Source organism: Danio rerio, chromosome 10 (assembly GCF_052040795.2).
Source record: "Danio rerio strain M-AB ecotype USA chromosome 10, GRCz13ab, whole genome shotgun sequence".
NCBI lineage: Eukaryota > Metazoa > Chordata > Actinopteri > Cypriniformes > Danionidae > Danio > Danio rerio.
Genome location: NC_141030.1, coordinates 43652501 through 43667349, shown reverse-complemented (window position 1 = coordinate 43667349; position 14849 = coordinate 43652501). Strand labels below are relative to the sequence as shown.

Here is a 14849-nt window from a genome sequence, read left to right as displayed (position 1 = left end):
TACCAGGCTCTAGTGAAGAGTCTGTAGATGAAATAAAAGTATCACTAAGAACACTTCCTGTCTCATCCAACACTCCTCTCTTAGTCATCGCTCGAGTTACTGCACATGCTGGGAACAAATCAGAACAGTCAGGAGGCTTATTCAATCCTTCAACAGAAGGAAACACTACAGGTGAAATTTCACCATCAGGTTTCTCCCACACATTACCACCAGCCAAGTCATTTCCAAGTATAAAGGTGACACCAGGAATAGGAAGGTTAGCACGAACTCCTACAACTACATCACCTGTTACAAGTTTGGAGTTAAGGTGAATGTGGTGCAATGGAACTTCCATGTAGCTCATTTCAAGCCCTCTGACCAGCACATGAGACCCAGTAGCAGTACGTTCAGACAAAGGCAAAAGTCCTTGCATCAAAAATGACTGTCCAGCACCTGTATCACGAAGAATACGAACAGGAACAAATTCATCAGAGTCAGGCAAAGAAACACTACCATCAGTAATGAATGGCCCAAAATCCACACTGGTCTTATCCTCCATTTCACTGATATTTATTTTCTCAATCTGCTTAGTGCTAACATTGTGATTCACTTTTGAAATCAAACCAACAGGTTTAACAGATTTATCTTTCTTTTTTAAAATAGCACAGTCAGAAATTTTATGTCCTTGTTTTTTACAATAAAAACAAATAATTTCACCTTTTTGACGTGTGAGTGAAACATTTTCAGCAGGAACTGACACAACATGCTGACGTGAAAGCATCTTTTTACTTTTACTCATAGAATTCAGCTTTAATCTACTCATATCATTTACATGAGCAGTATTCTGGTGAGTGAGAGTAAATTCATCTGCCATAAGTGCAGCCTCAGACAGTTTAGTCACTTTATGCTCATTAAGATACATGGCCACAGCATTTGGGACACAGCACTTAAACTCTTCAAGAAGAATGAGCTCTCTAAGCTCCTCCTTAGATTTAATTTTTACAGATGAGCACCAGCGGTCAAACAGATTTTCTTTCTCTCTAGCAAACTCAAGAAAAGTGCTTTTCTCAGATTTAAAATGAGTTCTGAATTTTTGTCGATAAGCCTCAGGTGCTAATTCATAAGCTTGTAAAATAGCGGACTTCACAATCTCATAATCGCTACTTTGCTCTGTAGTCAACGCTGAATACACATCCTGTGCTCTCCCTATCAACACGCACTGCAATAATAATGTCCAAAAAGTCTTTGGCCACTTTAATGACTCTGCAACACGTTCAAAATGCTGAAAGTATTTCTCTACTTCCCTCTCCAAAAACGGCGGCACTAGCCTAATGTTTTTGTGTACATCAAACACATTTGACTCAGCAGCTGAAATTACAGGAGCTTGATGTGATTTTAATTTCAATTCCAGCTCAAGTTTTCGCAATTGAAACTCTCTTTCCTCTCGCTCTTTCTGCAACTCCAACTCCATTTTCCGCATTTCTAACTGTTGTTGCATTTTCTTTACTTCAAAATCATTCTCCAACTCTTTCTCTTTCAAAGCACAAACATCACGCTCGGCTCTAAATTTTTCCGCATCAACACACAGCTGTTTTTCTTGCAACGACATTTCACTAAACTTTGCATTTAGATCGACACTACAAACAGGAGACGATACAGACTCATCAGGAATAATAGGAGCTCTTACCTCTAAAACGCCGCGTTCACAAAGTGCGCTCTTCACAGCTTTCATCAGCGTTTCCTTGAGTTTCTTGTCATTACTCGTTACATCAATATCAAAACGCTCCGCGATCAGCAACAGTTCCTCCTTCGTACATCTCTCCAGTAGTATCTCCAAAGGAAATGCAAAGAAATCTTCAATAATTGATGAAGACGACATGACTGCCAACAGCAAACGCTCTAACAACAACAACAAAGCGCGCACACACTGAAGCGCACGTGAAACTAGCGCCTAACAACTACAAATCCCATCAGCCACTTCGCCAGGAACAATAACAGCAGACGCGCTCAGTTTACAAAAACTCACCGTTATAAGAGATTACTATAAACTATAGTTACTCTATTAATCGGAGGGCATCGTAATTAACAAATACGGAAAAAAACAAAGTGTCACCTTATGAAAAGAATGAAAATGAGAGACTTCAGTTCCTACCTACACGAAAAATAACTAACTTAACCTACCTAATCTTCAAAGGTGTACCGGACTCGGGGCGGCTTTTAAACGCTAAGCTCGAGGACAATTGGCATAGCCAAAAGCCCGATGCGTACCCCCGACAGAGACTTAATAATCTCCATCCAGAATAACCTTCAAAAATAAAAAAGGCAAAATAACAAACTAAAATAACAAATAGTGTCTCGATGGAAGGATTACAAACCCAGCTGAGAACACTCTAACTACCTGAAGTCTACTCATTTACATTGGTGAACACAAACAAAATGCATTACCTTATGTGTAGTTATATTATCCGGACGAGCGCCCAATTTTATGTTACGACCCCCTCGTTTGAGTCGCAACATAAAAGAGTTCGGACAACAAAAGAATGTATATGCAACTTATTTATTATACATAAAACTAAATAGAACAACAAATCAACAAACAAACGTCTAGGGGAAAAATAGAGAAAATAACTACTTTAACTACACAAATAAATAATGCTAAACAAAACCATAAGGTTGCAGAAATGAAGGGATGATCTGAACACGAGGACGGCCCGTAGCCTCACCGTCCTCCAGAAGCTAGCACTCAAAACCCTTTTATATGGTTTGAGGCAATTGGTGACAACCAGGCACCCAATCAGGATCTGCCACATCCATAATGAAGTCCTGGGGTCGTCACAATAGGGAAACCTTACCGCACAGACATCAATTTGCCTATAAATAATTATTTTTGTTTGTTAAGCGCAAAGATTTGTTTCAAAACTATTTCTAAATTCAGATCTAATTTCCAGCAAACGAATAAATGAACAATAATAACAAAGTGTGGTCAAAATACTGAGTTATTTCCAAACACACCTGCTATGCCCCATATGGTCTAAAACCTGATAGGTGGACGAATCTAAGCTTGTTTTTAATAAAACAAATATAAATATGGATATAATAAATAATACTGCTAATAATAATAACATTATACAAAAGCAAATTAAATGAACTGAAAAAGCCTCCCGAGATGAAGAAAGTAAGGCAGTGGTTTTTAAATTCATGAAGGCTAGAAATTAATATGTTTTGTAATATTTTAATAATTTATATGTATATCATATATATATATCCTTATTATATACATCCTTAATATATTATATCTTTGTCATATGTAAAGATATTTGCGTATTGCTCTACATCTTGTGTGTAGTGTGTAAGCCAGGCGCACTTTGCGCCAGACAATAGACCGAGTTTGCTCTGGTATAAAGAACAGACTATTTACAGTTTCTCAAAATAGCAATGCGCCAAAACACGCCTGCTTTTTTAGACTAGAACACCTATGGGCGCACATATGAGCGCAAATTAATTAGCTATTTAAACAGTGTGGCGCAACACCTCAAAATGCCCCTTGCGCCGAGCTTAAAGTAGCAAAAGACTATTGCACCGCGTCTTGCGCCACACTGCGCCGGGTGTATGATAGGGCCCTAAATCTGCAAAAGGCAAAACATAGAAAAGTTTAGAACCTTCTCAGGAAATGTAACAAAATTACACCAAGAGTGCAGCGACCCGACAATGAACTGCAGGCCTCACCTGCCTCATTTAAGGTGAGTGTTCATGACTCCACCATAAGATAGAGACTGCAATGCTGATGATGCACAGGGCAACTTTTTGAGCAATGTTACTTGGCTACTGTACTAATAAGAATGAGCAATTTGTTGTCCATTTATGGTATTATTTCCTAAAGTTGCCCAGCAACCTTGCTTAAAAAGATGCTCTGTGTATCATTAGGATAACAGACTCATTGGAAGCTATCGAAAATGCTTGATTGCAGTTGTTGCTGCTAAGTGTGTCCCAACCAGTTCCCCTTCGGGGGGAACTTCAGCACTATAAGTGGATTTGATTTGTAAAATCCACGCATTGGGAGGATTCGGATCAGAAGCCGCTTGTCTGGAGAGTATTGAACGGGCCAATGAATGAAATTAATTGGCAGCGTAAGCTTGCGCAGGTGTGCGACATCTGCAATTATCTCAGCATATAAGCACACCTGAAGCCAGCAGACGCCATCCTTTTCGCTTCAGATCCTTTCTGAGTGAGTCGATGAGGGTTCCTCTTGCTGATCAGCACTTCAGAGCGAACGAGTGTGTCTCCCGGTCCAGAATGGGTCTTCGCGGTGGCAGACGGTCGAGCTGGGTTACTCCCTTGCCTGCGGTTCTTTGGGTCCGGTCCTCCAGAGCGGTGCGTATAGTTGCAACTTTCCTAAAAGAGCAACACAGTCGTGCAGCACGTCCTTTTCAGGATGGCGCTCCGACTGTGCGTTTCTGGATGCGGGGGTTTCCTGGCTCCGGATGATGGACACGATCACTGCATTGCATGTTTGGGGGTCCAGCATGTTAATGCGGTGCTCGCGGGCGGTTCATGTCGTCATTGCGATGCCATGACCGTTGCACAGCTAAGATCGCGGCTAACTTTCGCAAGAGAGCGAGCCACCCCAGTTGCCTCCTGTTCTAAAAAAGCAGCGGGCGCTCGGGCAGATCTGAGGGTTTCAGCGGGAGATAATCCGCCGCCCACGGGCTCGCGGACCTCTCGCTCCTCACGGTGCTCCATCCAAGCTTCGGGTGGTGAGAGTGATCCGTCTAACCAGATGGTAGCTCTCACACTCGCTGACACCGGAGATCAGATGTCCTCCGCGGCATCGGAGGGTGGGCTTTCACTGTCCGACGAAGATCCGGACCCGCTCGCCCCCTCCGGGCAGGTGAGCGCTGTCAAATCGGATCCTGAAGCGGACATGTTAGCCGTGCTTTCCCGGGCTGCTTCGGCCGTGGGGTTGGAGATGGTTTATCCCCCAGCTCCGCGGCCGGACCGACTAGATGGGTGCTACGTAGAGGACCAGAAGGCGAAGCCTTCGAAGCCTCTCGTCCCCTTCTTCCCGGAAGTGCACAGTAGGCTCACGCAGTCTTGGAGGGCACCTTTCTCTGCCCGTGCTGCGTGTGCCTCCGCCCTCACCGCCCTTGACGGCGGAGCTGCCAGGGGGTATGAGGCGATTCCGTCAGTGGAGCGCGCTATCGCGGTCAATCTTTGTCCGCGCGGCGCCTCTACGTGGCGGGGTTTGCCCCGCCTCCCGTCCAAAGCCTGTAGGTTGTCTGCCTCCCTCGGAGCCAGAGCTTATAAGGCTGCGGGCCAGGCTGCTTCTGCTTTGCACGCGATGGCCACCTACCAGCGCTACCAAGCGCAGGCGCTGGCCGAGCTGCACGAGGGCGGGTCCAACCCAAGCTTATTACATGAGCTGCGCACCGCGACCGACTATGCTCTTCGGACTACTAAGTCCGCCGCGTGTGCGCTGGGGAGGACGATGTCCACACTTGTGGTTCAGGAACGCCACCTCTGGCTAAACCTGGCCGATATGCGCGACGTTGACAAAGTTCGCTTTCTTGACTCGCCCATATCCCAGGCTGGCCTGTTCGGCGACACCGTCGGTGAATTCACCCAGGAATTCAAGGCGGTGAAAGAGCAGTCGGATGCGATGGGCAATGTCATCTATCGGCGTGGCCGTAAGCCCGCTCCGCCCGCCGAGCCATCCACTTCCGCTGTTCCTCGCCGAGGCGCGGCGTTCACCTCGAAAGCAGGCAGCCCCTCCTGCCCAGGGCGCCGTTAAGTCCGGTAAACGGACCACGAAGCGTCCCTGAGACAGGCCATCCGGAGAAGAGGAAACTTGCTCTTTCCCCGCTGGAGGGCGGGGCCCCGATAACAACGGTACTTTTCAGTGCCACCAAAACATCAGTAAAAGAGCACTTTTTCCCTTCCCCGGATGTGACTGCACGAGTTCTGCCAGTCCGGGACGCGCTGCCTTCCGGCTCGCAGACTCTACGTGCTTCGCCAGTGGCTCACGAGCGCTGGGGGGACGGTCTCCCTTCCCTCAGCCCTCCAGCCCCCTCTCAGGAGTCAGGGTGCGGAGCCAGAGCGAATCGCTCTCCTCCAGCTCTTCCGCGGGACCCTCGTGCTTCCCGGATCAGCACACCCACTCCGCGCTGCCCCACCGCTGGTACGTCAGCGATTGTAGCGATGACTCCATTAGCGAGGGCTCTGCCTGCCTGGTTAGCGCGGGCCAGCCCCTCGCGGTGGCTCATACGCACAATCAGACTCGGTTACGCGATTCAGTTCGCGAAACGGCCCCCCAAGTTTACGGGCGTGTATTTCTCCAGGGTCAGCCCCCTGTCCGCCCCTGTCTTGCGAGAGGAGATTGCTGCCCTCCTGGCGAAGGGTGCAATCGAGCTGGTTCCTCCAGCCGAGATGGAGAGTGGGTTTTACAGCCCATACTTCATCGTACCCAAAAAGAGCGGTGGGTCACGGCCAATCCTAGATCTGCGCGTTTTGAACCGCTGTCTGCACAGGCTGCCGTTCAGAATGCTCACGCAGAGGCGCATTCTCCAATGCGTTCGTCCTCGGGATTGGTTTGCAGCCATAGACCTGAAGGACGCGTATTTCCATGTCTCCATTCTTCCACGCCACCGCCAATTTCTGCGGTTTGCGTTCGAGGGTCGAGCGTGGCAGTACAAGGTCCTCCCCTTCGGGCTCTCTCTGTCTCCGCGGGTCTTCACCAAACTCGCGGAGGGTGCCCTAGCGCCCCTTCGGCTCGCGGGCATTCGCATACTCAATTATCTCGACGACTGGCTGATTTTAGCCCACTCGCGGGAGCAATTGATTATGCACAGGGACAAGGTGCTTCGGCATCTCCGCCTACTGGGGCTTCAGGTCAACCGAGAAAAGAGCAAACTCGCCCCCGTGCAGAGGATTTCTTTTCTCGGGATGGAGCTGGACTCGATCACCATGGTAGCGCACCTCTCCGAGGAACGCGCTCGCCTGTTGCTGAACTGTCTGAGGGAGCTCGACAGCAAACTAGTGGTCCCACTGAAGTTCTTTCAGAGGCTCCTGGGGCATATGGCATCCGCAGCCGCCGTCACGCCGCTCGGGTGGCTCCATATGAGACCACTTCAGCACTGGCTTCACGATCGGGTCCCCAGACGCGCATGGCACGCGGGCACACACCGGGTCTCGGTTACTGCGCTGTGTCGCCGCGCCCTCAGCCCTTGGAACGACACCTCGTTCCTACAGGCCGGTGTGCCTCTAGGACAGGCGTCCAGCCATGTTGTTGTTTCAACAGACGCTTCCAACACGGGTTAGGGGGCCGTGTGTTGCGGGCATGCGGCTGCGGGTCTCTGGAAGGGTGCCCAGCTGCATTGGCATATCAATCGCCTAGAGCTGTTGGCAGTGTTCCTCGCTCTCCACCGCTTTTTACCGGTGCTGGAGCGGCAACACGTGCTGGTCAGGACGGACAGTACGGCGGCGGCGGCGTATATCAACCGCATGGGGGGTATGCGCTCTCGCCGCATGTCTCAGCTCGCCCGCCGTCTGCTCCTCTGGAGTCACCCGCGGCTGAATTCGCTGCGCGCCATTCACGTCCCAGGCACGCTCAATCGTGCAGCCGATGCGCTCTCACGACAGCTGTTACGTCCTGGAGAATGGAGACTCCACCCCGAGTCTGTTCAGCTGATATGGGCGCGATTCGAGGAGGCCCAGATCGATCTGTTTGCTTCCCCCGAGAACGCTCACTGCCAGTTGTTTTTTTCCCTGACCGAGGGCTCTCTCGGCACGGATGCACTGGCCCACAGCTGGCCTCGGGGCATGCGCAAGTATGCGTTTCCCCCAGTGAGCCTGCTCGCGCAGTTTCTGTGCAAGGTCAGGGAGGACGAGGAACAGGTTCTGCTAGTTGCGCCCCTTTGGCCCAACCGGACCTGGATATCAGAGCTCTCACTCCTCGCGACGGCCCTCCCCTGGCGGATCCCTTTGAGAGAGGACCTACTCTCTCAGGGACAGGGCACCATCTGGCACCCTCGCCCCGATCTTTGGAACCTCCACGTGTGGTCCCTAGACGCGAGGAAGACTTAGGTAACCTACCGACTGCGGTGGTTAATACCATCACTCAGGCTAGAGCCCCCTCCACGAGGCGCGCCTACGCCCTGAAGTGGAGTCTATTCACTGAATGGTGCGTCTCTCGCAGAGAAGACCCCCGAAATTGCCAGATTAGTGTTGTGCTCTCTTTCCTTCAAGAGAAGTTGGACAGCAGGCTGTCGCCCTCCACTCTCAAGGTTTACGTGGCCGCCATCTCCGCTTATCATAGCGCGGTAGCTGGCGGCACCGTGGGAAAGCATAACCTGGTCATCCAGTTCCTTAGGGGTGCTAGGCGAATTAATCCATCTCGCCCCCCTCTCATGCCCTCTTGGGATCTCGCCCTCGTTCTCACGAGTCTGCGATCCGATCCCTTTGAGCCACTCGAATCAGTATCTCTAAGATTTCTGTCCCTGAAGACAGCTCTGCTGGTTGCGTTGGCCTCCATCAAGAGGGTCGGGGACCTGGAGGCATTTTCGGTCAGTGACTCGTGCCTGGAATTCGGGCCGGATTACTCTCACGTCATCCTGAGACCCCGCCCCGGTTATGTGCCCAAGGTTCCTACCACCCCCTTTAGAGATCAGGTAGTGAACCTGCAAGCGCTGCCCCCGGAGGAGGCAGACCCAGCCCTTTCTTTACTTTGTCCAGTTCGCGCTCTGCGCATTTATGTGGACCGTACTCAGAATTTTAGATCATCTGAGCAGCTCTTTGTCTGTTATGGCGGTCGGCAGCAGGGAAGTGCCGTATCGAAACAAAGATTATCCCACTGGATTGTGGATGCCATTTCACTCGCTTATTCGAGTCGAGGTCAGCCGTGTCCCCCGGGAGTTCGTGCACACTCCACTCGGAGCGTTGCATCCTCTTGGGCGCGTGCACGCGGCGTCTCTCTAACAGACATCTGTAGAGCTGCGGGCTGGGCGACACCCAACACATTTGCAAGGTTTTACAATCTGCGAGTGGAGCCGGTTTCCTCAAGGGTATTAGGTAACCCTTTGGTGATTGAGGAGACAACTCGGTAGGGTGTTGAAACACGCTTGCTGCGCCATTCTCCCTAACACGGAGGTACGTGCGCCTTTTTTATCTGTCAGTAAAGTTCCCCGTCAGGTGAGCCCTGCAGATTCCTCCGTGGCCCCCAGCACTGACTCAGCGGAGGAGTCACTTGCTGGCCCACTACGTTGTAGGTCTGCCCGCTGGTCAGCCCGCGTTTTGGGTATAGGTGCCTGCTATGCGTGATCCCCACTAGGCGATCCCATATGCTTATTCCGCCACGGTTAAGTCCCCCCCCCTGGGCGGACCCGTGTCTTCCCTCTCCGCTAACCACTCTTTTGCTATGCGTACTCCCCCTTTTTAGGGCTAGTCCATATGTAAATTCTGCCATCTATCCCCCCCTTGGGTAACGGATGGCCTCCGCAGCGTCCTCCCTATCGGGATTGCACGCTTCCCAACGTACTGTCGTATTTCCTAGAATTATCTAGATGCTCACGACTTCCCAAAAAATATATCTACATCCGTAAAACTTCTGTTGAAGTAGGATAAATTAGGGCCAGGGACACGTTGGAGGACCGCGCCCCCCATGATGTGGGTGCGTCACGCTTGCTTGACTATCTCCTCATCGGGGGTGTTGGTAAGGTGCAGTCATTATGGCGCTTTCAATGGGCTCCCAATGCGTGGATTTTACAAATCAAATCCACTTATAGTGCTGAAGTTCCCCCCGAAGGGGAACGTTCGAGGTTACTAAAGTAACCCTTCGTTCCCCGAGGAGGGGAACGGAAGCACTATACTCCGTCGCCATAATGACTGTCCCTTAGCTGTTTGAAAGTCTCTTCAGCTTAAAAGGATGGCGTCTGCTGGCTTCAGGTGTGCTTATATGCTGAGATAATTGCAGATGTCGCACACCTGCGCAAGCTTACGCTGCCAATTAATTTCATTCATTGGCCCGTTCAATACTCTCCAGACAAGCGGCTTCTGATCCGAATCCTCCCAATGCGTGGATTTTACAAATCAAATCCACTTATAGTGCTTCCGTTCCCCTCCTCGGGGAACGAAGGGTTACTTTAGTAACCTCGAACGTTATTTGGCTTAGGAGGCAAATACTTTTACACAAGGCTATGTTGTGTTGTTTCCCCCTAATAATAAAAAAACCTTCATTTCAACTTTATCTTTGACTAATGTTTGAATTTATTTGATGATCTGAAACATTCAAGAGTGACAAACATGCAAAGAAAAGAAATCAATAGGGGGGCAAATACTTTTTCACACCACTGTAAGTAAATCAGCATTTTTGCAATATTTTGAAACATATGTTGCATTTGCTTTATACAGTCTATACATATGCAATACAAATATGAACTTGTTTGTCATGTATATAATTAGCATATATTGCCAGATGTATGATTTTTAAAGGGAAGTGTGCAAGAAGTGAGACGAGCTTACTTTCGCTTTTTACTGTGCCGGATATCTCTCTCTGTCTAGAAGAGAGGGACACTGGGAGTGAAGACATCACCAGGTGCATGTCCTCTGTGGCGCACGGTCACAACATGCAAAGGAAGTAAGATCACTTGTTAAAAAATGAGGTCTTTACAGTCGCGCTCAGATAAAGTCAGGCTGAGGAGCGGGAGCTGGCCGCTAATGGAGGCAATTTGCGAAAGGCAAGATAAGACAATAAAGACCTCAGATAGAGGAAGACGTGAGGAAGGTGTGGGTGTGCTCTTATCATCGTGCGCTACAGTGTTGAAGAACTACTCAGGAAATGTGGCTTGCTGGGCTACAAGACACTGATGCCTTAAACTACTGTCAAGTTGACTTTTTCTACACGCAGCATTACAGGTTGGCATGCAATTTCAGACATTTACATTTCAACATGAAACAGTTTCTGATTGGCTAGATTTTTGATTCAAGTATATTTAAACACACTCTTTACATATACAATATACACATCAACCGGCCACTTTATTAGGTACACCTGTCTAACTGCTCGATGACACAAATTTCTTATCAGCCAATCACATGGCAGCAACTTAATGCATTCAGGCATGTAGACATGGTCAAGACAATCTGCTGCAGATTGTCAGAGGAGAATGGCCAGACTGGTTCCAGCTGATAGAAAGGCAATAGTAACTCAAATAACCACTTGTTATTACGTATCTCTGAACACATTAAACATTGAGGCAGATGGGCTACAGTAGCAGAAGACCACACTGGGTGCCACTTCTGTCAGCTAATATATATTTTTGCACACTTTATGCCTATTAATACCAATTGAGCATCGTGTCAACGCCACAGCCTACCTGAGTATTGTTGCTGACCATGTACATCTCTTTATGACCACAGTGTATCCATCTTCTGATGGCTACATTCAGCAGTATAATGCGCCATGTTATAAAGCCTAGTTATAAAGCCAAGTTATGGCCTCCACAGTCACCAGAACTCAATCCAATAGAGCACCTTTGGGATGTGATGGAGCGGGAGATTTGCATCATGCATGTGCAGCCGACAAATCTGCAGCAACTGTGATGCTATCATGTCAGTGTGGAGCAAAATCTCTAAGGAATATTTCCAGTAGCTTGTTAAATCTGTGCCACGATGGATTAAGGCAGTTCTGAAGGCAAAAGGGGGTCCAACCCGGTACTAGTAAGGTGTGCCTAATAAAGTGGCCAATGAGTGCATGTGTTAATAATCATTGAAAAATCCTGTATGATGAGAATACTGTAAAAAATGCAGGGTCGAACACAATTCATTCATGCTGTCTCAACCCAAATAGATCAAGTTAACCTAGCAAATTTAAGTGGATTAAACATAAATTGTCCCCAAAAACAACTCAAGAGTTGTGTTGATTCAGCTCATTTTAAATAAGTAGTTTAAACATTCAGCAAAAATATTTGAGTAAATCTTTTCAGTTTAATAGGAATATTTAAGTATAATATGTATATTTCTCAATATAAGTATATCTAAATGCACTGCTTAAATATACAAAATATCTGCTAATAATAAAAAATGTATAATAAGTATATTAAAACACAGTCCTTGCATATACAATACATGTGCTAATTAATAAAACATCCAGTATACAGTATTTACAGTATATTTAAATGCACTCCTTACATTTACAAAATATTAGCTAACCTTTTTTTTAAATATCCAGTATAATAAGTATATTTAAGAAGTCTTTACATACCCAATACATGAGCTAATAAACCAGTGTAATAAGCATATTTTCAATATAATATATAGTATATTAAAACACACTCTTTATTTATACAATTCATGCTCTAAAAAAATCCAGTATAATACAGTGCTCAGCATAATTGAGTACACCCCATTGTCCACTCAGTGAATATAGGACTGTAACATATATTGGTGCATTTAAACAAAACATATTTATTAAACAGATATATTTATTAAAATAATATTTTAGACAGAACATATTTAGAAATGGAAAGATAACACATTTAAATTCATGCAAAACATTGCAAAAAAATTACAAACTACAACATTTCAACTAAATTGTATATGTTTTTTGTTTCTCTTGATATTTAATATTTTTCCCTAACATATAAATTTGGGCTGCTAATTTCTGAAACATTATTGTAAATTATTTAGTTAGATTAGCTTCAGGTTTGGCTTCAGTACTGACTAAACTAATGCATATGCACAAATATAATATTGTAAAGCATCCTATAGAAAATATATATTTAAATGAGAAATTTGTGGGGGGTGTACTTATATATACTGAACACTGTATATTTACAGAATATTAAAGTATAAACACACTCCTTACATATGCAAAATATGCGCTAATAAAACAAAATGTACTTTTTTAATAATATATATTTTTTTCTTAAATGGCTAATGTAAGTAAACTAAATACATATATTTTTTAATGATAATCTTTCAGTTTTAAAACAATATCCAGCAAGAATATACATGAAATTTATCCTTTATATATATTTCATGTTTTTGAATAATAATTTTACAAATGTTTTATTGAAATAAATTTAAAGTAAATGGATAATTTACGATTTTATAAATAATATTTTTTCCATTCTAAAAAAATACCCTGCAAGTATGCACACAATTTATCCTCCATTTATTATTAACTTTTTAAATAATAATAATAATAATAATAATAATAATAATAATAATAATAATAATAATAATAATAATAATAATACAATAAATATTATTATTATTATTATTATTAATAATAATAATAATAATAATAATAATAATAATAATAATTAAATAATAATAATAAATAATGATAATAGTAATAATAATAATAATAATAATAATAATAATAATAATAATAATAATAGTAATAATAATAATAATTACAACAAATAATAATAATAATAATAATAATAAAAATAATAATAATATTAATAATATGTATAAATGTATAAAATCTATAAATTATGAGCTCAAGGTCAAATTAAATAACTTAATATTAAATCTTAAATTTTTCATCTTTAATACTTATTAATTTATTATTACAGATTTTTAAACAATGATTGCAAATAATTATAATATTAACAAATGTACTAAATGCAGCAAAGACTTTAGACATGATGCTGCAAACTCAGAATCTAGATCAGCTAAATAATAACTCATCAGCATAAGAGAGACTTTAGAAAAACAAACCAATCTCTCTAACCTATGCATATATAAACAGCATAAAACACAGGCACAATATTCTCAGTTACGATGACAGCATACACATTTACAACCCCCAATTAAAACTATAACACCACCAAATTTACATAACCAACTAAAAACATCTGCTGAACAGCCTAGTCTTTTCTTATTATTTATTTTAATTACGACATTTCACATTTTAATATGCATTTCAAACTTTTTTTTTTCAAGTTTTTTCTCAGCTTTGCACAAATATAATAAAAAAACGACTAACCAATGTAGTGTTTTGTCACGCTACACCACTAATTGTTGGAAAAACAACTTATTATAAGAAAACAACACTAATCTGACAACATCTGAGCAGCCGTCATGCCAGAGAACATTTATTTTGTTAAATACAGTAGCGCTCTTTTTTTTAATTAGCTGCTGTTGTGGATAAAGTTGTGCTACTCGGAGTGTATAAAAAAGTGGTGTGTGTCTCAATGGACATGTGGGGCGACTCGCTTGTGTTTGGGTCTCTGTAGGAACACAAAAGCTCACTTACTCCTCTGCAGACGAGCGCAGCAGAAAGCCCCCAGGGTCCCGATGAGGACGATCAGAGCCAGGAAAGCTCCCACTGCAACCCCGATGATGACGGCCAATCGCAGAGACCCTGAGGAGAACACAGAACCGCCGGGATCATCAGACAAACCTGCTGACAGAACGCAGAGCTCATGCTACACACAAGAGTCCGCATCGGGAGCGTGTTTGTCACTGGAGGAGACATAATGAAGTCGTGTTTCCAAGAGTCTTGGATTAAATCCTACGGGGGGATGAGCTGACCTCTTTGAATAACTCAGCTCTGCACCTTGGGAGTCGGCTTTACTGGAGGAAAATGGGCCAGGATTTGAATAATAAAAAAATTGCGTCTAATTTCGATTAAATATTTCAAAGAAATCAAAAAGGCGAGGAAAAAAAAGGATTAAGGGCTGTTTAAATTAGATTCATAATGGAGGTTCTGAATGCGTCGGAATTCCATTAAAGAAATCCAGTGATTTAAGTATGTGACATTTACCTGAATAAGCACACTATGATCCTGTCTTTGCCCTAATGCTTGGAGAAAAAAAAGGCATGGTATTTAATTAGGGTGACGCGAGTAAAACTCTTGATTGATACCT

The 14849-nt window shown here is 44.6% G+C and overlaps 1 protein-coding gene across 11 annotated transcripts in view; it reads right to left on the bottom strand.

The window, feature by feature from the left end:
* kirrel3a (kirre like nephrin family adhesion molecule 3a) overlaps positions 1–14849 on the bottom strand; it is a 532216-nt gene that overhangs the window by 20528 nt on the left and 496839 nt on the right. For 6 of the 11 annotated variants that reach the window (XM_087271356.1, XM_087271352.1, XM_087271357.1 and 3 more), the window contains 2 exons: positions 14237–14344; positions 10492–10575 (listed from right to left, as the gene is read on the bottom strand). In XM_087271356.1, the coding sequence (XP_087127482.1) occupies positions 10492–10575; positions 14237–14344 (192 nt within the window). The remainder of the gene's footprint in view (positions 1–10491; positions 10576–14236; positions 14345–14849) is intronic. The other 5 variants (XM_087271360.1, XM_087271354.1, XM_087271361.1 and 2 more) reach the window with 1 other exon arrangement.